General features: G+C 36.7%; 2 protein-coding genes across 4 annotated transcripts in view; one reads left to right on the forward strand and one right to left on the reverse strand.

Moving 5' to 3' along the window:
* The window catches only part of hapln1b (hyaluronan and proteoglycan link protein 1b), a 27,931-nt gene extending 13,999 nt beyond the window's left edge, over window positions 1-13,932 (forward strand). For 2 of the 3 annotated variants that reach the window (XM_058411766.1, XM_058411765.1), the window contains exons 2-5: window positions 1,813-1,943; window positions 7,872-8,234; window positions 8,763-9,065; window positions 9,396-13,932. In XM_058411766.1, coding sequence (XP_058267749.1) covers window positions 1,829-1,943; window positions 7,872-8,234; window positions 8,763-9,065; window positions 9,396-9,685 — 1,071 coding nt within the window. In that variant the 5' untranslated portion in view covers window positions 1,813-1,828 and the 3' untranslated portion in view covers window positions 9,686-13,932. Of the gene's footprint in view, window positions 1-994; window positions 1,399-1,812; window positions 1,944-7,871; window positions 8,235-8,762; window positions 9,066-9,395 lie in introns of those variants that run through there. The other variant, XM_058411764.1, reaches the window with a different exon arrangement.
* Window positions 13,933-14,089: 157 nt separating this feature from the next.
* cetn3 (centrin 3) lies at window positions 14,090-24,706 on the reverse strand. Its single transcript, XM_058411777.1, has 5 exons — window positions 24,367-24,706; window positions 23,946-24,078; window positions 23,691-23,805; window positions 21,274-21,465; window positions 14,090-19,979 (listed from the first exon to the last, which is right to left on the reverse strand). The coding sequence occupies exons 1-5, from the start codon at window positions 24,381-24,383 to the stop codon at window positions 19,936-19,938; spliced, it is 501 nt and encodes a 166-aa protein (XP_058267760.1). The 5' UTR covers window positions 24,384-24,706; the 3' UTR covers window positions 14,090-19,935.
* Window positions 24,707-25,261: the final 555 nt, after the last annotated feature.

Genomic DNA, 25,261 nt, shown 5'->3' on the forward strand with positions numbered 1-25,261 from the left:
CTTTGCTCACCACAGTTTATAAGAGGCTATAGCCTCTAATTATCCGTGGTGAGCAGAAACACATCTGAAGTTGAGAACAAGTATTTGAGGCTATTGTGGGCACAGAGGCACACAAAATGGACTGGAATAAGACAATGTATTTTTTTTTTCTAATCTTCACCTGTCGGGTCTGGGTGACCCTGTGCCTATGATAGCCTCAGATTCCTGTTCTTGTCTAACAGGAGTAGAACTCGATGTGGTCTTCTGCTGTTTTAGGACATTCACCTCAGGGTTTGATGTTTTGTGCATGTTGAGATGCTTTTCTGCTCACCATGGTTGTAAAGAGTGATAATTTTAGTTACCATATTCTTCCTGGCAGCTCAAACCAATCTGTCTATTTTCCCTGACTTCTCAAATCAACAATAATGTTTCATACTATTCTCTGTAAACTCCATACATAAAAAATCCCAGGTCATCAGCAATTTATGTAATACACAAACCAGCCCAGCTGTTTAATGGAACATTAAGTGAAGCTCTTTAACCTGAATCGTCATGATTTTTTGCATGAAATGCAAAACATTTCATGCAAACAGATACCATAAAACATGAGAGTTTAATAAGCCAAAACAAAGTTTTTTCATTTAAATGTGGTGAATTTATTTTACAAATAAAATTATAACAATGCATTTAACACATATGATGTAATTAGTAATGTCTGGATGTTGTAACAATGGACAGTAAAATGTTGCAATATATGATGTTTTTATTAATGTGTGTATGAAGAAGACCACATTTTAGTAACTCTTGCAAGAATTCTGAATATCTTCTGGAGGACTTGCAAATGTTTTATATAATAAAAGTCATCAGAACTTTTGAACAATACTTACATTTATTTTATCAGTTTCTAAAAGCTTATTTGACCACAAAAAGCTACTGACATTTTGATAGGATATGATTTCTGTACTGAATTTAAAATTTGTTTTATTCACTTGTTTGTATGGGTTTTTTTATTATTATTATTTTTGTAGGTGGTGAATGGTGTTGTTCTTATAATGTAGACAGGGTATTCTGAAATATCTCTGCTGTAGGAAAGGACATATGTTTGTTCTCCCTAATCTTATCATTGGTGGATTCCTGGTATGCCTAATGACTATTTGCAGCCTGGTCTGAGGTGAATGGGTGGGGGCTGCTCTGCAGAGAGAGGACAATTTTGTGCTGCTGACTGCAGAACTACTACCTGGCACACTCTGTTAGTGCGTCAGCAGTCTGAATTGAATGAAGAGAAAAAAGGATCAATCAGTGTTACTGCAGAGAATGAGAGAGAGAGAGAGAGAGAGTCTGTATCCTTCTAACTCAGATGTATTTGTGACAAGATCTGCACATGCAGCTATTAGCTAGGACTGTATATTGTGTAAGATGGTAAGTCTGCTACCCTCTTTAGGCTTTGTTGTGCTGAAGAATGATAGTGCTCTAATAGGGCTGCTGTGCTTAAAAAAGTGTGTCTGGAAAAGTTGTGCTTGTGTTCTGCACTGTGTTGATATGTAAAGTTTGTTTCATTTTTTTCACGTTGTGCTCTGCAGCATTTGGGTGAAGAGTTTAACTGTAGAAAATGTCATTTGGAAGTGATAAGGAGACAGCATGCTCTGCATTACAAGAATAATCGGTGGTTCACCTGGGAATACTGCAGATAGAAATATACTGGATGTTCAGAAGAAAACATCTGTTCTTAGATTATCATAGCACCGAAATGTCAATTTTTGGACATGCAGTGATTGTTATTATGTTGAAACAAGAATTGCTGGAATAACTCTGTGCTATTCTTTCTATTTATAGTGAAATAACGGCACTAATGCAATATATCAAGATGAACACTCTGTTTCTCCTCACCTTCCTGTCTGTGTGCTATGCAGAGAACTTTGACAAGGTTTCTGATTTGGCATCTTACAGGACCATTTACATCTCAGGTAAGTCAAATATTTTGACGTGCACATGGATGCAATCATTCACAATTTCAACCATTTCCAATTTATGTAATATTAATATTTAGCATATTTGACTGACTGTTCACAGACTGTTAGAATATACACTGAACAAAATTATAAATGCAACACTTTTTTGCCCCCATTTTTCATGAGCTGAGCTCAAAGATCTAAGACTTTTTCTATGTACACAAAGATCTATGTACACAAAAGGCCTATTTCTCTCAAATATTGTTCACAAATCTGTCTAAATCTGTGTTAGTGAGCACTTCTCCTTTGCCGAGATAATTCATCCACCTCACAGGTGTGGCATATCAAGATGCTGAGTAGACAGCATGATTATTGCACAGGTGTGCCTTAGGCTGGCCACAATAAAAGGCCACTCTAAAATGTGCAGTTTTATCACACAGCACAATGCCACAGGTGTCACAAGTTTTGAGGGAGTGTGCAATTGGCATGATGACTGCAGGAATGTCCACCAGAGCTGTTGCCCATGAATTGAATGTTCATTTCTCTACCATAAGCCGTTTCCAAAGGCATTTCAGAGAATTTGGCAGTACATCCAACCGGCCTTACAACCACAGACTACGTGTAACCACAACAGCCCAGGACCTCCACATCCAGCATCTTCACCTCCAAGATCGTCTGAGACCAGCCACCCGGACAGCTGCTGCAACAATCGGTTTGCATAACCAAAGAATTTCTGCACAAACTGTCAGAAACCGTCTCAGGGAAGCTCATCTGCATGCTTGTCGTCCTCATCGGGGTCTCGACCTGACTGCATTTCGTCGTCGTAACCAAACTTGAGTGGGCAAATGCCCACATTCGATGGCGTCTGGCACTTTGGAGAGGTGTTCCCTTCACGGATGAATCCCGGTTTTCACTGTACAGGACAGATGGCAGACAGCGTGTATGGCGTCGTGTGGGTGAGTGGTTTGCTGATGTCAACATTGTGGATTGAGTGGCCCATGGTGGCAGTGGGGTTATGGTATGGACAACGAACACAGGTGCATTTTATTGATGGCATTTTGAATGCACAGAGATACCGTGATGAGATCCTGAGGCCCATTGTTGTGCCATTCATCCATGACCATCACCATGTTGCAACATGATAATGCACGGCCCCATGTTGCAAGGATCTGTACACAATTCCTGGAAGCTGAAAACATCCCAGTTCTTGCATGGCCAGCATACTCACCGGACATGTCACCCATTGAGCATGTTTGGGATGCTCGTATACGACAGCGTGTTCCAGTTCCTGCCAATATCCAGCAACTTCTCACAGTCATTGAAGAGGAGTGGACCAACATTCCACAGGCCACAATCAACAACCTGATCAACTCTATGCGAAGGAGATGTGTTGCACTGCATGAGGCAAAAGGTGGTCACACCAGATACTGACTAGTTTTCGGACCCCCCCCCCATTATCTTGGCAAAGGAGAAGTGCTCACTAACACAGATTTAGACAGATTTGTGAACAATATTTGAGAGAAATAGGCCTTTTGTGTACATAGAAAAAGTCTTAGATCTTTGAGTTCAGCTCATGAAAAATGGGGGCAAAAACAAAAGTGTTGCGTTTATAATTTTCTTCAGTGTATTTTAGTAGTTGCCATTTCTTAGGTTTATTAAGTGTTTAAATAATTGCTAAGTGAGAGAGGCACATTGCCTCTCTTGAGATAGCCAGGTTATGTAGAAATAACAGTGGTTTTGCAATGCTTTGCTTCAAAGTCATTCTTGGGTCAGTGCATTAAGTTTCTGTCATCTCAAATCACCATAGAATCATTAAGAATTATTGAACATTTTTAACAATTAAGACAGAACCTTAAAATCAATCTTCTACCTGCTACATTGCTTGGCTAACATGGGGGAAATGCCATAACTTCCATAACCTTAATAAACTCAGCAAAACCTGAGAAATGCAATTTAAGTTGTGATTGGAAGAATCAACAAATATATTTTATGAATGAAATCAGAAAAACAGACCACAGGCAGCATACATTATGTTCTTTATTAAGATTTTTACCAAACCAGGGTTGTCAAACTCAGAGACTGTCCAGGCCACATCAATATATATGTGAGCCTTAAACTGTTGCCACAAAGTTGCAAGTATGCATAGAATGTCTTTAGATACTGTAGCTTAACAAGCCCAAACATTTCTCAGCATGACGTGCATGATGTGAGGTCCATGAAGACATGTTTTGCCAGTGTCAGTGTGGAAGAACTTCAGAGGCCAGCAGAGACACCTGACATCAACTGCACTGCACACTTACACTTTATGTGGCTTGGACAAACTTTCTGTCCTAGCTTTGTGTTGTTCTTGTGTTTGATCTTTATATTTTGTATGTTTATGTAGCACCAGGTCCTGGAGAAACATTGTTTCATTTCACTATGTTCTGCGTTAACCATATGTGGTTGAAATGATAATAAAGCTTCTTGAGTCTTGAATCTGAACACCTTTGGGATAAATGCAAACTTCTGACTGCATGCCAGGCCATCTCATCTGACTTTGGTGCTTGACCCCACTAATGCACTTGTGGCTGAATGGGCAAAGTTAATTATTGCTTTTAATGCTTTTCCAGGTGTATACCATAGTTGCTTTCAGTTGCTGTTTTTGAGGTTTTTGCTTTTCAGTCTTCCCTTCAGAAGGTGAAATGTATTTTCAAGTGGGTTAATTGTAGGCCATTGTATTGCTGCATGATGAAGTTTCTTCCAATTGTATTGGATGTAGTGTTCTGTAAATTTGCAGACAGAATGTCATTGCAGACCTCTGAATTTATTCTGTTGCTACCATCATGAGTTACATTATTAATAAATGTTCATACTGATGATGAGTGGATGCATTTTATGATATGGCCTCCAGATTTCTGCTCTCAAAGTCTTCTTTAAATAATGGATTGCAATACCATAATACATGTCCTGTGGAGGCTGTTGGTGGTGTCACTGACTATTGTTTTGGGGTTTTTTCCCAGCTCTCACAATGTTTTAGCCATCAACTGCTCTTGTTTTCTTTGGCTGACATTGTCTGATGTCTGTGTGACACTTTTTTTATTTGCATAACAATGTTCCAATTCATTGTTATGCAAATAACAACGAACTTACAACAAACTTACAAATTGAAATTTTAAGCATTTGATTAAAGAAACCAGTCCATCTGTGGTTGGATTTAATCCCTAATAATTTGTATAGTTTTAAAGCAATGCATGACAAAAAGGACATGCCCTATTAAGTCCTATTATTTTCTCAGGAAATAACTAGGAGTGTTAGCTCTGCATGCAGTATTGCAGAGTTGCACAGCTTCTGGGTATCCCATTGCATTGCCCACAAAGTGATGCCTTTATGCAGTCCATTCTAATGGGCCTTGATTAATGGAAGGGGGCACAAAGGGGTTGGCTGGCAGATTGCGGCACATTCCTGCCCAATAAAAATGGGCCATTAGTCAGTTTAGTGTCCTATCCTGCCCTGAGTACCTCACCATTGGAATATGGTGAACCACCCAAAATAACATTTCTTGATATTAGACTGCAGACATAAACATACATAAAATGGATATACACTAAATTTGATCTTATATGCTAAGATTATTCAGTATACTTTTATTCTAGAAAGTACTCAGCACGCCATTATTATTTCTTTCTTTTGTTGCATTCCAAGATCAATTTAGTATACAACAAAGTATATTAGAAGTTCTTTCCTGCTCCTTTTTAAGTGATGCTTAAGTAAATTTCTTGACTGGAACACATTCTCCTCAATAATTTGCATATTACGTCTCCTCCAAAAATATTGGAGCAGGCTTTACTACTACAACTACTAAATGTTAAAAAAAAAAAAAAAAAAAAATCAGAACCACACATTCATTAATTATCTCAAGCATTCATTATGACTTTCTGAAGTAGGCTCAGTTAGAAAATGTCTATTACCAATTGTAAAGAATCAGCTGAGAAAAACAGAATTCATTGTAAACGTTATCAAATGTTGACTTTAGACCAAATGGCTCTAATTTTAGTCTAATGTTTGTTTATTATTAATTAATTAATTAATTAATTCTGCCAAAAAGCAAGCCATTTTGAGATTAAGAAAACAGGGATAATCAATGAGACATTGCACAAACATTGGGAACATCCAAAACAACAGTATGAATTGTACTGAAAAAAGAAACCACTGGCCATTAGACAATGAACAGGTCAGCCAAGTAAAATAACAGCAGCTGATGAGAGAAATATTCATACGAATACGAATTCAAGAAATATCAAGACTGTTGAGGCAGAGGCATTACCGGGGGGATGTGTCCCTCTCAGTATCTATGCGTCAGGAACTGCTGGACTGTTCCCTGCCAGGCCTGAGGAGGGTGCTGGCAGGTGAATCCGAGAAGCCTGCTTGTTCGTGTGTCTTTCGAATTGTACCTGTCCTATTGTTCTCTCTCCTGATTGTGTCACCTGTAACCAGTTTACCCTAATGTCTTTCCCTATAAATAGGGATCCTTCTGTGTATGTCCTCGTCCATGATTGTTTAACCTGCGTGTTAACTGTTGCATGTTCTGTGGTTCCTGTCCGTCTATGATCCAGTTTGTATCTAGGTTCCGTCTTTATTATTTTTCCAGTTAACCACGCCATGTCTCGTCTTTCGTCTGTTTCCCCCATGTTGTGTCTTCATTTTTCAATAAAAGCAGCGCTTCACTGGATCCTGTGCCTGGGTCTGCATTTAGCTGCATGTTGGCGTGTGCACGGGCACCACGGACGGTCGGGTTCAATCCCGGCCGTGACACTATGTTGGTTATGGCCCCTTCTGCTAACTCAAAAAAAAAAGTTTATCTAGGTTAAAAATGTATAGTTTTAAACAGACCATAACACAATGGAACTTGCATTTGAACATGCACCCTCCCCCCACAAAAAAACCCTGGAAAAACAGCAGACACAAAAATATTACTTAAAAACTTAGCTTTTCCTATGCTTGCCTAAAAATTATGTGGTCTGGTACTAAAGGGTCCATATTGTTGAACACATCTAGATGTAGAAAACCAGGAAATAAAACTCCTAAACTCTTGTCTTCTATCCATCTTTTTATATCTGACCTAAATGTCTTTGGTGTATACTACAACCAAATGAATTGCCATAAAACAGGTTGTTCAAAAATATAGTATAGTATAGCAGTATAGTACTAAAGTATAGCGCTAAGAATAGGTAAAATGAGAGTAGCCTAGAATAGAATATTCAGCTGGCTTAATGGACATTGGAGGATTTTGAGAATCGAAAATAATTGTTACAATTGAAGAAACTATAGAGAAAGCTTTTCTATCACATATAATATTCTATTTATAAACATTCAGGGTAGTTTGGTTTTTCTGAAATGTAGCAAACATGATTTATACACTTGCATAGACAACATCCACAAGCAATGACTTACAGTTAATTCGGTCAATTACAGTTAATAATAAGGATATGCTGTAAACATCCTTTTTTCCAAGAGTTTTATAGCAGTAATAAACATTTTATATTTAGCTGTTCAGAGAATTTTGGAATATTCTCTTTTCTTTAATTAGTTTTTAACTGTTTTTCTTTTCAAGAACACAACTTTCTTTACAGATGCAATGAATTGCCAATTGTACTGTGATCTTTAAAACTAAAAATGCCCTTTCCTCACATTTTTAAACATGGTAAATGCTTTAGACTAGTTTTCAAAAATTCAAGTATGTATATATGTATATGTATTTATTTGTGTGTATATATATATGTGTGTGTGTGTGTGTGTGTGTGTATATGTGTGTGTGTGTAATATATATATATATATATATATATATATATATATATATATATATATATATTTATATATATATATATATATATATATATATATATATATATATAATATGCTTATATATTTTATTCTTCCTTTTTTTTCTTTTTTTTTTTTCTTCAGAAAATGGACCTGGACTATCTGTTATGACAGAACAAGCCAAAGTGGTGTCTCATCGGGGGGGCAATGTAACACTGCCATGCATGTTTCAAAAGAACCCTGGGCTTGTCCCCAATCCCAGAATGAGGATAAAGTGGACTAAGTTAACATCAGATTATCTAAAAGAGATTGATGTTTTTGTAGCTATGGGTCTCCATAAGAAGAGCTATGGTAGATTTCATGGCCGTGTGGATCTACAGGGTGCCAGTGAGAATGATGCATCACTGGTCATTAATGAGATAACACTGGAGGACTATGGAAGGTACAAATGTGAGGTGATTGATGGTCTGGAGGATGGCACAGTAGTGGTGTCCCTCAATCTTGAAGGTAACATTGTCCCAATTTTTTAAAAAATCATTTAACAGTATTATTGCATTATTATAAACTTAACATTTCAAGCTCAACTAAAACATTTCAAGCTCAAAACTAGTGTAATTAGTTTGGAAAATAAAATATTGTATTTTGATGAGATATTTCTAGCCTATTTCCATTCCAACTGCTTAGATAAATTCTTGTTTACAGTAGAATTGAGGAAATTGCTTAAGAATATAGAAGTAATAGTTTTGCTGTTTGTGTCATACATATAGTTCAAACTAGTTTACTGTTATATAATGACAAATTCTTTTATTGAATGAATGAATGAATGAATGAATGAATGAATCACAAGTTGTGTAAAATCACAAAGGACAAGAACATGATGTGACAAATCAGGGGGTAAACTTTTATTAATTTAGACTAAATTTAAATCAAGGTCACAGACTGTATTAATATACAGACTACAAAATACCATATAATGTTATAATTAAAGACACCAGGCTACCTTGCAAAGGAACTAACTGCGAAATCTTTCCACAGGTGTAGTTTTCCCACATTTTTCATCTCATGGGCGTTATAAACTGAACTTCCAAGATGCTGAGACAGCCTGTCAAGATCAGGATGCCATTGTGGCCTCATTTGACCAGCTGTATGATGCTTGGAGGGAAGGGCTAGACTGGTGCAATGCTGGTTGGCTCAGTGATGGATCAGTGCAATACCCAATCACCAAACCTCGAGAGCCTTGTGGAGGGAAGAACACTGTCCCTGGCATAAGGAATTATGGAATGCAAGACAAGGAAAAGGGCAGATATGACGTCTTCTGTTTCACGTCAAAATACAAAGGTTTGTATTTATGTTGGTATATTTTAGAAACTTCTAAAGAAGAATGCTAAAAGTGTGCATTACATATATTATAATAGTTTTTCCCAGCTGGAGATAAATGTTACCTATACCAAATATTTTATGCCTATTTTACACTTTCAACCTTTACACTGAAGTAGGCATAATCATCACTGTCATGCCAAATCAGACCTGTCATGCAAAGTTTACTATTGAAACAGATGTTCTGCAGATACACACTATCTATCCCAAATAATTTTAACATATAACCAACCCTTAAAGTAAACAACCGGAACCATAAGATCTTAAAACTGCATCTTTTGAACTCTGCAGGGCGTTTCTACTATCTTACACCCTCTTGGAAGATGACATATGATGAAGCAGTGCTGGCATGTCAAAAAGATGGTGCTCAGATTGCTAAGGTTGGCCAAATGTATGCAGCATGGAAACTGCTGGGCTATGATCGCTGTGATGCCGGCTGGTTAGCTGACGGAAGTGTGCGCTATCCCATCTCGCGTCCACGTCGCCGCTGTAGCCCCACAGAAGCTGCTGTGCGCTTCTCCGGTTTTCCAGACAAGAAGCACAAACTCTATGGTGTCTACTGCTTCAAAGGGTACAACTGAGTAAAAAAAAAATGTAATACAGAAAAGGAAGTGAAGAGGAGTCAGTCAACTGTGACCTTTTTCAAATACTGTATTATGTAGGTGATTAAGAAGACATTGTGCATTTGGTGTTATTGAAGACATGATAGCAAAAACTCAAAAGCATGTTTGTTCCATAAAGCACCAATATAAAGAAAATGTTCTAAAAAATTAGGCAAAAAATATTTTTGGGAGTCAAAAAGGTTATTTACTCATACATTATGTAGATATTTACATTTTAGGAGAGACAACAATTCTGCAGTATTATATGAGAAGCTAGAGTGGATTATGAAATACAGATACACAAAATTTACTAAACCTCAATTTACTCTATAGCCTCTCAGAAATAATATGTCAGAAAGCTTAAAAATATCTGACTGAGATGTTTGAGCACATTGTCATTCAGTAGCATTGTACTCATAGATAATTGAAATGGTGGCTAAAATAAACTTTTATAGAGTGATCCATCTAGTATTTAGCCATTATTTCAACTGATCTCAATTCGTCTCATTGCTCACTCACTCTATCTCTCTCTCTCTCAGTTGTTTTACCATCCATACACGGTGCTAAAAGGTATCATGTTCTTGGGCTATATGTTTTTTATTTTGTTTTGTTGTTTTTTTAATTATTTTATTATTATTGTTTTTTAATTTTGTTAAAAAGACATTTAATGTGTGGACCAAACTCAAAGCCTTCATACTAAACATTAAGTCTTCATCCTTTCATACTGAAGAACACTCACAGTGTTTTATAATTGTTTTTACAGAAATATTATACTACTCTATAATGGTATCCCTGTTGTGTATCTTTTTGAAATGCTATATTTATACAATTTATCCATACATCTGTACTATTGTCATCAAGTAGTATGGTGGTCCATCTATCCATCTATTCATAGACTGGGATTATAATTAATATATATATATATATATATATATATATATATATATATATAAAATATATAGGATAAAAATGGGAGGGTTGCATCAGGAAGGGCATCCTGTGCCAAGTAAAACCTGTGCCAAGTTGGTGTGCAGACCAGTTGGTCCTGTGGCGACCCCTCACACACGTAGGGAGCAGCTGAAAGATCAACAACAACTGATTTAATTATTTATTATCTCATTCCATGTGACCAGCAAGCAGAATTTTTCCTCAAGATATTAAAGAGTCTGCCATTAAGACATGGATTTTATTTTATTTTTTGTAGCATGTTTTTTTATGTTCTCTATTTGTATTTTACAAATTTTTCAAGAAACAAGGACAAAACAGCAAACTTGCTTTATCTGTGTTATCAAAGAAAATGAGCAAAGGCATTGTTAGTTCATATTCATATAATATTTCATATAAAAAACAACTTCTCTGTTTTTGTCTTTGAAACAACATTTACAATCGAGTTGCATGATTGGATGTAGTTTAAAAATCAACACTAAAGTCTGTGGAAAGAACTATAATATATGGAGGAAAAAAAACAAGATTATATCTCCAGTAGAGCAGACAAAATGTACATGTTAAAGGTCACCCTTAAAGTATTTGAAAACCAATAGTAACACAACACAACAAGGCATACTCAGCATGCTGATCTGAAACATTTTCTTTGAGTTTGCTGTTATGTATTTAAACTGGAGACAAAAGTACTGATCAAAGATTCAGGAAGTGAAACACTTTGACTCAAGTTAGACCATAAATATAAAACTATGCATTGTTTACATATGAGGGGAATGTAAAATTTTAGCTACCAAAGCTTAGTTACAAGCTTAAATAGAATGTGTTCTTGAGAATATTGAAATATTTCAAACATATATAATGAAGTTACTGAAGTTTTAGGCAACTGTATCCTTCAGGTGCCTTGTTTACAATCTCAAACATAACTGGTTTTGGAATAATTGTGTCCTGTATTTGTAAAACATAAAGTACTGCATTTAGGCTTTGATCTGTGTAAACCATCTCAGAAACAAGAGAAAAATAAAACCACAAAAGAAATAAGATGTATGGATTAAAATTGACTTGGAATATGGGGAAATAATTACTGTATATCTATTTTGTAGCAACAACACTGTATACTGTACCTACACACAGTTTTTCTACACACCTTTTCTACAATAAATTACAGCATGTATTATAGGTAGTATAAACATACACTACTCACAAAAGGTTAAGGATATTTGGCTTTTGGGTGAAATTTATGGAAAATGTAAAAGGTTCATGCTACAGTGATATATAATGAAAGTAGGGCATTTAAGTAGAAGCATGCAATGGTGATTTCCTCATCTCAAACAATTTATTGAAACAAAAGCCACAACAGTGTTGGGTATACCACAACAAAAAATGTCAATGTCTCAATAATTTGTCATGTGCCCTTGACCATCAATTACAGCTTGACAACAACAGGGCGGCCCTCAGGTCATTGAGGTTCTGGGGTGCAGGGTTATGAGCCTCTACACGGTGACTCAGCTGATCCCATAGGTTTTCTATGGGATTCAGGTCTGGAGAAAGTGCAGGCCACTCCATTTGAGGTACCCCAGCCTCCAGCAGTCGTTCCCTAATCATGCGACCTCGAAGAGCTGGAGCATTGTCGTCCATGAAGATGAAATTAGGCCTGTGGTGTTCATGCAGGGGCACAATGACTGGATTAATGATGTTATTCAGGTAGTATTGGCTTGTCACTGTACCATTCACAAGATGTAAGGCAGTTCTGTATTGAGTAGACACACTTGCCCAGACTGTAACACCACCACAACAGTGGCTGATGCATAGCGCTCTCCTTGACGTCTCTAACATTGTTAGAGGCCATCATTTCTGCTCAATGTGAATAGACTTTCATCAGAGAACAGCACTGAGGCCCACTGGTCCCTCGTCCATGCAAGACGATGACGCCTATGCCTGGTGGTGTGGTCAGGTATCCTTCCAGGTCGTCTAGCAAGCAGACCACACTGATGTAAACAGTTTCGAATGGTCTGACGTGACACTTGGGTGCCTCTCACCTCCCTTAAATGTGCCTGGAGTTTAGTGGCATTCATCATCCGGTTCCGCAGGGCACTGTTCACAATGAAGCGGTCATCAACGTGGGATGTGGCCAAAGGACATCCACTTCTATGCCGTTCTGTGACTCTTCCAGTCTCTCTGTATCTCTGTTGCAACCTGCTGATGACACTCTGTGACACTCTAAGCTCGGTGGCCACGTCCCTCTGAGAACATCCTGTTTGAAGCCTCGCAATGGCGGGGTACTGTTGATCAATTGTTAGGTGTCGTCTTGGTCTCATGATGTCAAAGTGTGAACAGCATGATGAAGAGGACTGTTTAAATACCAATTCTAATTGAACCAGAAAATTTATTGGTCGATTCATGGATCAAACACCAGTTGTGAATTTTGCCGTTGAGCACCTTGTTAGAGAACAGCAAGTTATGCAAAAATGACTGAAACACTGAACAGTTGGACATGTGCATTCAAAAGTGTAGAGAAGGTCAAATTAAGTATGTATATAACAGTTCTGAATTAATATTTTAGATTTTACATTTCTTCTAAATATATTTATGTTCAATAATGGGAATTGTTTATTATATAAACCCTTTAATTTAACAAATGAAGCCCATTTAAAAAGCCTTTGCTCTATAATATTTCTATCTAATGGATTTGGTGCCTTGGTGCCTAGGAAATCTTTTATGGAAAGAAGCAAATGCTGTGGTATTCATTGCATTATGACAAGTTTCTATGGTCTTTCTTGGTAACTTTGTTCATCCTTTTACGAATGTTAGCTAATGCCAATGCATTAATGACTCAAAAGTCACACTACCTACACAAAATGCATATGTGAAATCAGTAAAAAGAAACAGCTTAAAGTTAAACTAAGGATAAAAAATCTGATATTTCTGAAGGTGTCAAGATCATAACTGCACTGCAGACAAGCAGATAAAATATCATTAATATATTAAAGATGATCTAGTATTTACAGTGAAAAGTTTACAAAATTTTATTACATCTTTTTCTAAATATTTTAAACTAATTTCAAGTATGTTTTTATCCTATTAGCAGAGAATGCATTTACATCGATCCATATTATATAAATAATGCATGTTTTTATGACATTATGCCAACATAATTACTATGCACTATTGTACATGTTTTCACCATGTTGGGAATGCATGATTTTTTCACACTATTTTTGCCTTACTGAGTTAAATGTAAGCAATGAATAATTATTTTAATGTATTATTTCTTATATTAACAAATAGCAAGCATTTCTAAGTGGTCCATGATTTAGTCATATCGTTACAAAAAAATACTCTATGGTTGGCAATATAAATAATAATAATAAATAAATTCTATTTTTGACTTATTTTATGTTGTCAATTTGAATAGATTTAGTGAGGCTTCTATAAGATCTATAAAAATTAGAAACAATTTTTATTCGTTTTAAATAAACCTTTACAATAAAAAAATTGCTTGTACTGTGTTCACATTTTTGTAAGGGAAGAAAGACTAGAGGTATGAAGAGTTATCACATAGCTGATTTATAAAGACCAATATCAATGAGCAATACTTCAGAAATCTCAGAAAACAAGTAAAAAAAATATGTAAAACAAGTGCTGTCCAGGAATTTCAGAAATAAAGTGTTTATGGCTTGTATTGTGTTAACATTAGTGTCAGGGGAAAAAAAACTCCAAGCACCTGCTTTAACACTAATGTAGATTTCTTTTAAGATAACCAATATTGCAGTAGTTCAAAAATATTTTGTTTTCTGACAAATGGGCTTAGGCCCACACATCCATAAGAAACAATGAAGGTAATGTGCAGAGACACTTTCAACAAATGAATGAATTACACCAAATGATTGGTAAGGTAAAAAGTGCTTCTCCTTTCAACTTTTGATGACTTCTATACAGCCAAGATGAGAGAAAGGCACTGAGCATTCTCACTGGTGAAGCTTGGTCTTCAAACTTTGAGCTTTAGGGGACAGTTCACCCCATTCAATTTCCTTGTAACCTGTTGTAAGCAAAGTTTTGTGGGTTTGTTCAGGTTCAGAGCATGGAGGAGCCCAAACATATTAGACAGGTGAAGGACAAAGTCCAATTCATCTTAACACTCTATGCCCTTGAGCCAACAGAAAACAGGAAAACAACTGTTAATAAAAAGCTTGGCTAAACAAATATGCATTCAGCCCAAACATTATGAATGAGTCCCAAGCAATAATTCAAAGGCTGTTTCATAATTGTGGTGCTTTACAAGAGAAAGTACTGCCAATAACTGTAGCCTTCGCTAGTCAAGGTACCAAGAAAGAGTCTGGACCTTTTGATTTTAAAGTAGCTGTGGTGAATCATAAAAGACCAGACATTTGCTCAAGTACTGTGGTGAATGTTACTATTCAGTGCTCACAGGTTCATAGTAGTATTTTATTTGATTTGGATCCAATACATTGTTAATAAAATAGCTCATGTGGTCACTTCTTCTGGTTAGGACTCTGGCTACTGTATTATGGACTAATTGGAACTTGTTTATGCACTTACAAGACAGGAATTTAATTTTGCAACAGGCTACAGGTCTCAAAAAAGTTGTCACGGGGGCAACAAAGGGCTGAAAAAGCAAGAAATTATGAAAAGATTCAGCTGGGAGAACTAAATACGTTAATTGACATCAGGTCTATAACATGATTAGCTATAAAATGGATATCTTAGAGAGGCAGAGTCTCTCAGAAGTAAAGATGGGCAGAGTGCGAAAGAGTGCGTAAAAAGTTTGTGGAATACTTTAAAAACAACGTTCCTTAATGTCAAATTGCAAAGGCTTTGCAAATCCCATCATCTACAGTGCATAACATAATCAAAAGATTCAGAGAAACTGGAGAAATCTCTGTGCATAAGGGACAAGGCCGAGGACCTTTGTTGGATTCCTGTGGTCTTCGGGCCCTCAGACGACACTGCATCACTCATCGGCATGATTCTGTCATTGACATTACTAAATGGGCCCAGGAATACTTCCAGAAACCACTGTCGGTAAACACAATCTGCCGTGCCATCTGCAGATGCCAACTAAAGCTCTATCATGCAAAAAGGAAGCCATATGTGAACATGGTCCAAAAGTGCCAGCATGTCCTGTGGGCAAAGGCTCATTTGAAATTTCAAAGTGAAAAGTGTTCTATGTTCAGGCTAAAGAGGAGGGAGATCTTCCAGTGTGTTATCAGCGTTGAGTTCAAAAGTCAGCATCTCTGATGGTATGGGGGTGCATAAGTGTATACGGTATGGGCAGCTTTCATGTTTTGGAAGGCACTATGAATGCTGAAAGGTATATAAAAGTTTTTGAGCAACACATGCTCCCCTCCAGATGACGTCTATTTCAGGGAAGGCCTTGTGTATTTCAGCAGGACAATGCAAAACTACATATTGCAGCTATTACAACAGCATGGCTTCTTAGTCGGGTGTTGAATTGACCTGCCTGCAGTCCAGATCTTTCACCTATAGAGAACACTTGGTGCATCATTAAACGAAAAATACATCAAAGACGACCATGAACTCTTCAGCAGCTTGAAACCTATCAGGCAAGAATGGGACCAAATTCCAACACCAAAACTCCAGAAACTCATAACCTCGATGCCCAGACGTCTTCAAACTGTTTTGAGAAGAAGAGGAGATGCTACACTATTGTAAACATGCCCCCATCACAACTATTTTGAGACCTGTAGCAGGCATCAAATTTGAAATGAGCTCATTTTGTGTATAAAATTGTAAAATTTTAACGGTTAAACATTTGTTGTTATCTATGTTCTATTGTGAATAAAATATTGGCTCATGTGATTTGAAATTCTTTTAGTTTTCATTTTATTCAAATTTTAAAAAATGTCTCAACATTTCCGTAATTCGGGTTGTAACTCTGGATGGCCTTTCTGTTTCATTATGTGGAACAATAAATGACCTTTGCTTATTGGCTCTAGTCTTGCATTTAAAGCTCATATTATATATAATATATATAATATATTATATACAATATGTTCCATTATGTGTATAAACAAGCTTCAGTTAGTCCAGAATTCACAGATGCGAAGGTGGATGCAAGTGAAGAAGGTTTTAATTTGCATTAAGTTCTTTGGCCATTTTGGCATTTAAATTAGATTGATTTTCCCTCTTCTCATCAATAATTTTGTGCTGCCACTTTCGTTTGTTATATTTTTCACTCGGCTGTTGAAGTTAATTTTTTGGAGGATGCTTTTATTTTTAGTTTAAAGACAGTAAGAGGAGGAAACCCACTTTGGATCTTCTTATTATTCAGCCCATTTTCAGTATACAAGTACATAATCCGGTATGGCAAACATTCAGCTTGTCCAGTGCATTAGCTGCAGGATGTTTAGTAATTTGTCCTCTGTCATTAGCAGTCATTTTACTTGTGATAAGTGTATGTTAGTTAGCTCTCTGACTGCAGCATTAAATGTGTGTATCCAGACACTAGAGAGGGTTAGCAATAGTGAGAGCATTGTAGTCTCTGTATGGGAAAATCTGGATGGATTAGATGGAGTTAGTAATCCCCCAAGTCCGCCATTAGAGCTCTCACAGTAGGGCGAATGGGTGATGACTTGGTGGCGTAGTTGCAAAACAAACGCTAATGCCAAGGCTCCTACACAGGAGCACAAGGTTTTAATGTCTAACATGTTTGCTGTCTTCAGTGTAGCACCTGATAAGAAACCTGAAAGAGCTCTGGTTTTAGGAGACTCTATCTTAAAGCATGTAAAATTAGCTAGGCCTTTAGGGGCTCCAGCAGCACCAGTTAGTTTTATACCGGGAGCAGGGTACCAGACATAGCAGGTAATCTTCAGGTCTTAGGCAGGCATAGGTTCTCAAAAGTAGTTATTCATGCAAGAGCTAATAACCTTCATCAGTCAGAGGTTACTAGGAGTAATATTATAGAGTATTTTAATTATTGAAGAATGTATGTGAACTATTGAAGAATGCTTGATGCAGAAATATGCTTTGGCCCCATCCAAAAGTGGTGTAGCAATATAGCTTATAGCAGGTTATGGTCACTGAACTGCTGGATGTCCAGGTGGTGCTCTGAAAACAATGTGGGCTTCATAGATAATTGGAGCTCTTTTGAGGGCAAGGCTGGCCTATTAGGATGGGATGATGTGCTGTTCTCATTTCTTGAAGCACTGCACATAGAGAATAGGCCTAGTAAATCCTGAGCAATCCAATCCAGAGACCATACAAAGCCAAAGCCAGGGAGCAGACAAGCAGGCTAAACAGACTGTCTGATAATTTAGTCTATTTTTTTGTTTGTTGTTTTAGTGCAGCTCAGGGTTGCTGCTTTAGTGTGTTTTGTGTTATTTGACATTGAACAATCACAGAACTCTAAAATCAGGATGTATGCTGGGTACATTGTTTTTGACAAGTTGATAGTGAAATTTGGCAATCTCTGGTGACTTCAACCATGTCCTTTCTATTCTCAACTCTTCCTACATTTCACCAGTTTGACAAATATCAAGAGACAAGAGACACATTAGACTTATGCAAATGTTAGAGCTGCATACAATGCATATGTCAAGGAACACATAAATTTCTTTGTTGAGAACATCATCTGTTCCATCTGCCTACAACCATTTTCAAGTGTTTCCCTTATATGAATAAGAAATGATTTATTCTAAATTAATTCTGCTTTTACCAGGATGAGTTACATCATCAAGTAAGATGAGTGAGCCAATTTTTGAAGTAGCATGCAAGCCATGAAGCTACCTCTACCATGCTTAAATCATGAGCTTGTATGTTTTGGATCAAGACCAGATCCTTTATTTCTCCACATTTTGCATGACTTTCGTAGAGTTTTAGTTTTGGATCAAAACCTATTGTGCCCTCTATATTTCTGTTCTTAAAGTCTTCCTCAGACAGTGGATTGTAATACTTTCATCCCTGCCCTGTGAAAGTTGTTGGCGATGTCACACACTGATGGGTTTGCATTTTTCATCACAGCTTTTTACAAAGTTTCTGACATCAACTGCTCTTCTTTTCATTAGATTTCAGTGCCTAGTTGGTAGTACAGCAGTGTTTTTTTTTCTTTTTATGGACATTCCAAATTGGTTTATTGGCTGTAACCAAAGCTTGTGCAATGTCTATGTTTAATTTCCCCTTCAGTCTCAGCTTCAAAATGGCAGTCTATCCTCCCACTGAGGATCCTCCCTCTCTTTTGGTTTATCATTTATCATTGGTTTATCGTTACAACAAATGCAGACATCACAAGCAAAACCCTCACAGGCTCAAACCAAGACTAGAGCTTCAGAGCTATTAATTGTTTAAACAATCAGTCTAATAGAGCAATCCTAAGGCAACCTGTCAATAATATCCAATCAATCAATAATATTTCTAGATTTTTTGATCACTTGAAAATGCATGTCTTAAAAAAGGTGCCACATTACAAGTTGTTTAACATCTAACATCTGATTTATCAATATTCATCTTTTGATCTCAAACCAAAATGTCTTTGTTTGTAGCAAAAATACAAACTTCCTGAGAGGAACGGCATAAATTGCATTGACGCCACAGTTTCACACACTTTACCTGTGCCCAAGTGGGGTTTTGTCTTACCACCCAAAACATGTCAGTACATGCATTTTCTACACATAAAATACCTAAGGGATGTGTGTGTACGCTGCCTTGTCATTACTTTGTCATGTATCCTTCCAGTTAATAAAATCAACTGGACACCAGTCTTTGTTACTATGTCAAGTATTTATAATATATCTCTTGAGTTTTAGTGCTGAAGTACTGCTGTGAGTGGAGCATTATTGTGGCAGTTCCAGCAAATTGAACATACTTTTAATTATTTTCATTTTTAAGTTCATTTAAGTGTGTTAGAATCATGTAAAGTTTTGAACATAAAAAACTAAACTGTAGTACTGTATATAACCTCTGGTTTATAAGTAAATATGCCCATACATGAGAGTTAGTACACAACTTCAACAGTAATGCACCAAACTACAGTAATTAAACTTTTATACAGATAAACATTAACTGACTGATTAGTGGACGGTCAGTAGTAGTCATACCACAATGCAATGCTTAATTATATTCAACATTTAGTAGTACAATTAATGTCTTGTGTAAGAGAAATCTAGTACCTCATTAAAGCAGTCAAATGAAGCTTTATATAGTGAACACATGAGTGATTATATTTGTAAGTGTCTTTTCTAACCATCAAGCCATATCATGGCTGTTGTCCATATGTTATAGGATATTTAATAAGACTTGACCATGCTGTAAACTCAGGAATCTCCGGTCATAATAGAGAGGAACTCGTCTTGACTAACTAAAAGAAAAAAAAACATTAGGAAGGAAAATCAGTCCAATGTTACAAAGTAGCAGATACAAAGTTAGCTTATAGATACAAAGTTCCAAAACCATGAACAAATAATTTTGTCATACATAATAATGAGGGGGAAAAATTGTGCCTAAAGGTGGAGTAATAGCGCATTAATACTTCCATTATCACTACATCGACAGAAAATACTTAAGAGTAAAATAATTAAGACTGTTTTCATACTTAGACCACTGGCTCCAGGTCTGCAACAGGATTTTATTTTTTAAATTTAGTTAGTTTGGTTAGTATTACACTGCAACTCCTTCTTCACATATTAAATTACTACGTAAGAAATTTGGTGGTTTGTGCACTAATAGTCACTTCATATTGGTTCTCATAAGGGCCTTTTACACCTGAATTGTTAACCCTGGGTCATCCTAAACCTCAGAAAAACAGAATCCTGGGTTATCTGTAAGTGACAATGACACTGCAAATATGTAAATAAGAACGTTAACTCAGGGTTTAGGAATGTTACGTGTGAAACGTCTGTTAATGAATACCCAGGATTAACAGTTAACCCCAGGTATAGTATGAGCAGTGTGAAACGTGATTACAGATCAAACCCCAGGATTCCGTTTATCCGGGGTTTAGGATGACCCAGGGATAACAATTTCAAGTGTGAATAGCCCTATAGAGGTAGATTGCTCACACAGTGTTAGATGTTAAAGTAAACATGGAATATATCCATAAGTAACCAGTTAAAAAAAAGAAGAAGCAAACATTAGTTTATAGTAAAGTTGAACCTCTCAGATGCTTAAATAATTATAAAGCTATTCAATTATTTGAATCACAATTTTTTCTTTATTTATTCTATTTCAGGATATAGAAAAATTTACAGAAAAAGAAACGTGTCTAATGCAGTTTAATCTACATGCTTTTAAACACAAGCAATTTGTTCTGCAGGGAGTTGTTTAGTGTGTTGAAGTAAATTTAGTATTTTGTATGCATCATTCTCTGTGGTAGCACTGCGAAAAACCTTCAGACAAGGGTTTGGTTGGTTGGCTGGCATCAATTTGAGAATGGGTGAGGTGTTCACATGTCAAAACAAATCTAATTAAGGAAGAGATTAGTACATTCTGTGGCTACAATATTATTTATTATTAATCAAACAATTTTAGACAGTGAATGATGTTCATCACATATTATAAAGCTAGCCTGTCAGGATGGTAAAAATGTATGGAAAGCCACAAACAGGATTTGTTTTCAGATAAAGTGGTATAACAGTCATCCATCTTGTACTTACTCTCACCATCTCCATCTGTGTCAAACTCATCAATCATAGCCCTCAGCTCTTCATCACTCATATCTTCTCCTAGCTCTCTGGCCACACGGCGCAGGTTCTTCAGGCTGATCTTCCCCGAGTCATCATCATCAAACAGTTTAAATGCCTTCAGAACTTCTTCTTTTGGGTCTCGATCCAATATCCTGTCGGTCACTATAAGAGAAAATATGCATATCCAAATATTTTGACAGTTTTTGGTTTAAATAATGCCTAATCCAGATATCAGTGGGGCTGCTGCTCAAACTGTTGTCAAATACACAGATCACCCATAACATTATGACCACCTGTCTATTATTGTTTGTCCTCCTTTTTGTTGCCGAAAACAGCTCTGACCCATCAAGGCATGGACTCCACTAGATCCTTGAAGGTGTGCTGTGGTATCTGGCACCAAGATGTTTAAGTCCTGTAACTTGCGAGGTGGGGCCTCCATAGATTGGACTTGTTTGTTCAGCATCCCACAGATGCTCGATTGGATTAAGATCTGGGGAATCTGGAGCCCAAGTCAACACCTCAAACTCGTTGCTGTGCTCATCAAACCATTCCTGAACCATTTTTACTTTTACAGCGTACAGCATAACTTCGGCCTGAATGTATCACTTTCTTAATTTAAGCAACTGTTCATGCTTTGTGAGTAGCAGGAGTGGAACCTGATGTGGTCTTCTGCAGTTGTAGCTACCTGTTGTTTTGATGCTTTGTGCTTTCTGAGTTGTTTTTCTGCTCTCCATGGTTGTAAAGAGTGATTATTTGATTTCTGCACACCAGAACAGGTGGCATGCAAATTAATTTACCATTGGAGTATTTCAGTTATCAAGACAGCCATGGATATTTATTTTGTCTTTATTCTGAATTTGTACATGTTAATTGAAATGCTTCAAAAAAACTTTAATATATTTTAACCTTAAAAATAAGTGATTTTAATTTAAATCCATCTACTTGATTGAATAAAAATGTAATTAATGGATGAATCTATTTTAAGATTATTTTAGATGATTCCTTTAAAAAAAGCCTTTTTTTTGAACCAGATAAAATTTAATTAAATAAATTTCTTCTTATAAATAAACTTTCTTTAGATAAACTGTAAGTTAAATGTTTTGCAGTTTTGGTCAGTAATGCAAAACAGAAATATAAATAATGATTTGGAGCAACATTAGCAAGTTTTCAAAAATGCACTAATGCACTGAACACTTGATATGCTGAGTAATACATTTCATGGTATTACATGTCTTATGTATTCTAATCAATTTATATTGCTTGACTGAAATAAATAAATACATTTTTAGATTTTCCAATTTAATTAGATTTATCAATACCCAGAATATTTTAAAAATAATAGTTGCAGCCCTATCTACCATCATTTTAAATTTCATCTAAATACACAATCAGTGTTTGTCAATCAGTTTTAGCTGCTTTGGTGTTAATGAAATTAACAACAGGTGCACTATATGGGCAACAATGAGATGACCCCCAAAACAGGAATGGTTTTACAGGTGGAGGCCACTGACATTTTTTCCCTACTCATATTTTCTGACTTTTTCACTAGTTTTGCATTTGGCTAGAGTCAGTGTAACTAGTGGTAGCATGAAGCAATACCTGGTCTCTACAGAGCTTGCACAGGCAGGCCAACTTCTCCAGGATGGCACATCAATACATGCCATTGCCAGAAGATTTGCTGTGTCTCCCAGCAGAGTCTCAGGAACATGGAGGAGATTCCAGGAGACAGGCAGTTATGCTAGGAGAGCTGGACAGGGCCGTAGAAGGTCCTTAACCCATCAGCAGGACCGGTATCTGCTCCTTTGTACAAGGAGGAATAGGATGAGCACTGCCAGAGCCCTACAAAATGACCTCCAGCAAGCCACTGCTGTGAATGTCTCTGACCACACAATCAGAAACAGACTTCATGAGGGTGGCCTGAGGGCCCAACGTCCTCTAATGGGCCCTGTGCTCACTGCCTGGCACCGTGGAGCTCAATTGGAATTTGCCATTGGCACTGGCACCCTGTGCTTTTCACAGCTGAGAGCAGGTTCACCCTGAGCATATGTGACTAAATCCAATAGAACACCCCTGGGACTTTATGTTTCAGTCCATCCGACACCACCAGGTTGCACCTCAGACTGTCCAGGAGCTCAGTGATGCCCTGGTCCAGATCAGGATGTCGTTGAATTCAGCTCTCTGTAGGTTGATCATTTTCATTTCCATCAAACAATGTGGCATCCTTTCGTTCCCAACACATTACTCAGTCCATATCAGTATAGATTTCCAGCATGATATTTTTCCCCATTGAGATCTGATGTGTTTTCTAAGTGTTCTTTTAATTTTTTGAGCAGTGTATATTTAAAGAGGAAATATTTAATCCCAGATGAAGTTTAAGAGTTACATACCAACTTCTTTGAAAATATCATAAGTTATTTTTCCACTGCCTCCTCGGTCGAAGTCTTTTAAGATCGACATAACATCAACTTTCTTCACCTCAAAACCAAGCGCTCTCATGGCCACCTTCACAAAAAAAATATCAAACACAGCAAGTCAGCTAGTAAATGTGTGAGAATGCATGCGAGACAGAGACAGAGAGAGAGAGAGAGAGAGAGAGAGAGAACATGAAAAAAGCACATAACTGACAAGCTTGAAATGATTACCTTCAGTTCATGATAATCTATTTCTTTATCCTTATCGGTGTCAAAGAGTTCGAATGCTTCTTTAATCTCATCTTTCTGTTCATCGGTTAGTTCTCTCCTCTTTTTTTTATTCTTGTCAGCAGAAAGATCCGCCCTAAAGTCAGTGAGGAAACTCAACATTCATTTTTCATCAAGATACGTTGCAGGTGAAATGTCTTAATAACATCTGTATTATACTATTTAGCCTAGCTTGTCTCTTAGTAATTATAAAAAGATTATAACCACAGAAAACAGCTTTTAAGCTTGCAAGGGAAATCTAGCCGTTTAAGAAAATTGGACACTTTTATCTAAAAGTTTGCTATCTAGCTAAATAAATAAATGAATGAATGAATGACAAGCTATAGTGTCTGTTTTTTAGCCAGCTATAGGAAACCAGTATTACCTTAACGACAGGCTCATTTTGACATTTGCAGCGAATCCAAAAAATAACAACAACAATAATAAATCAAAACACAGACAAGCTTAGCCAAAGTTCTGAATGTGTATTTATAGTAAAATGTATCTTAGCCTATTTATCTTGCTGTGTTCGAGAAGTTGCTGCTTGCAGGGCTGTTTTCGAGGAGAAGTTGCAACTTGTAATTTCCCGACTACAACTGGTAAAAGCCACCGAAAGGCACCTACAACTTGAAATTCGTCAACATGGGATAGTCTTCTCAAAATTTAGTAAAATATTGTATAAATATTTGTAGTTTACTACAGTAGAACAGTACCAGCTGTACTCAGTTATCTGGCGGAGCAAACGAAAGATGTTTTTTCCACTTTGCATGTCGAACGTGCCGAGGTGGGAAATTACGTTATTACAACTTGAAAATTACTAAATACACCATAGCAAGCAATGGTGTATTGTAAGAGGTAATTTGGCAGTTGTAATGACGTAGTTTCCCACCTCGGCACGTTCGATGGTGGGAAACGGTGACGCCTCCAGCGCGCTTTTTATTATTAATCCCTTGCGTTCTTACTACTAGTTTCCATAGTAATAACGTTTATTAGTGACGCAACTAGCGTTCCAAATCAGTTTTCTTGCCGCGAAAAAATAAACATTCTGGAGGCAAAAAGTTACCAATATATATATATATATATATATATATATATATATATATATATATATATATATGTATGTACACTACCAATCAAAGGTTTGGACACATCTTCTAATTCCATGGTCTTTCCTGATGTTTATTTCTTTCTACATTGTAAAACAATGCTGAAGGTGGCTGAAATACACAATAATGTCCTTTGAACAGTTGATATTGAGATATGTCTGCTACTGATGCTCT

Source organism: Hemibagrus wyckioides, linkage group LG16 (genome assembly GCF_019097595.1).
Source record: "Hemibagrus wyckioides isolate EC202008001 linkage group LG16, SWU_Hwy_1.0, whole genome shotgun sequence".
Taxonomy (NCBI): Eukaryota; Metazoa; Chordata; class Actinopteri; order Siluriformes; family Bagridae; genus Hemibagrus; species Hemibagrus wyckioides.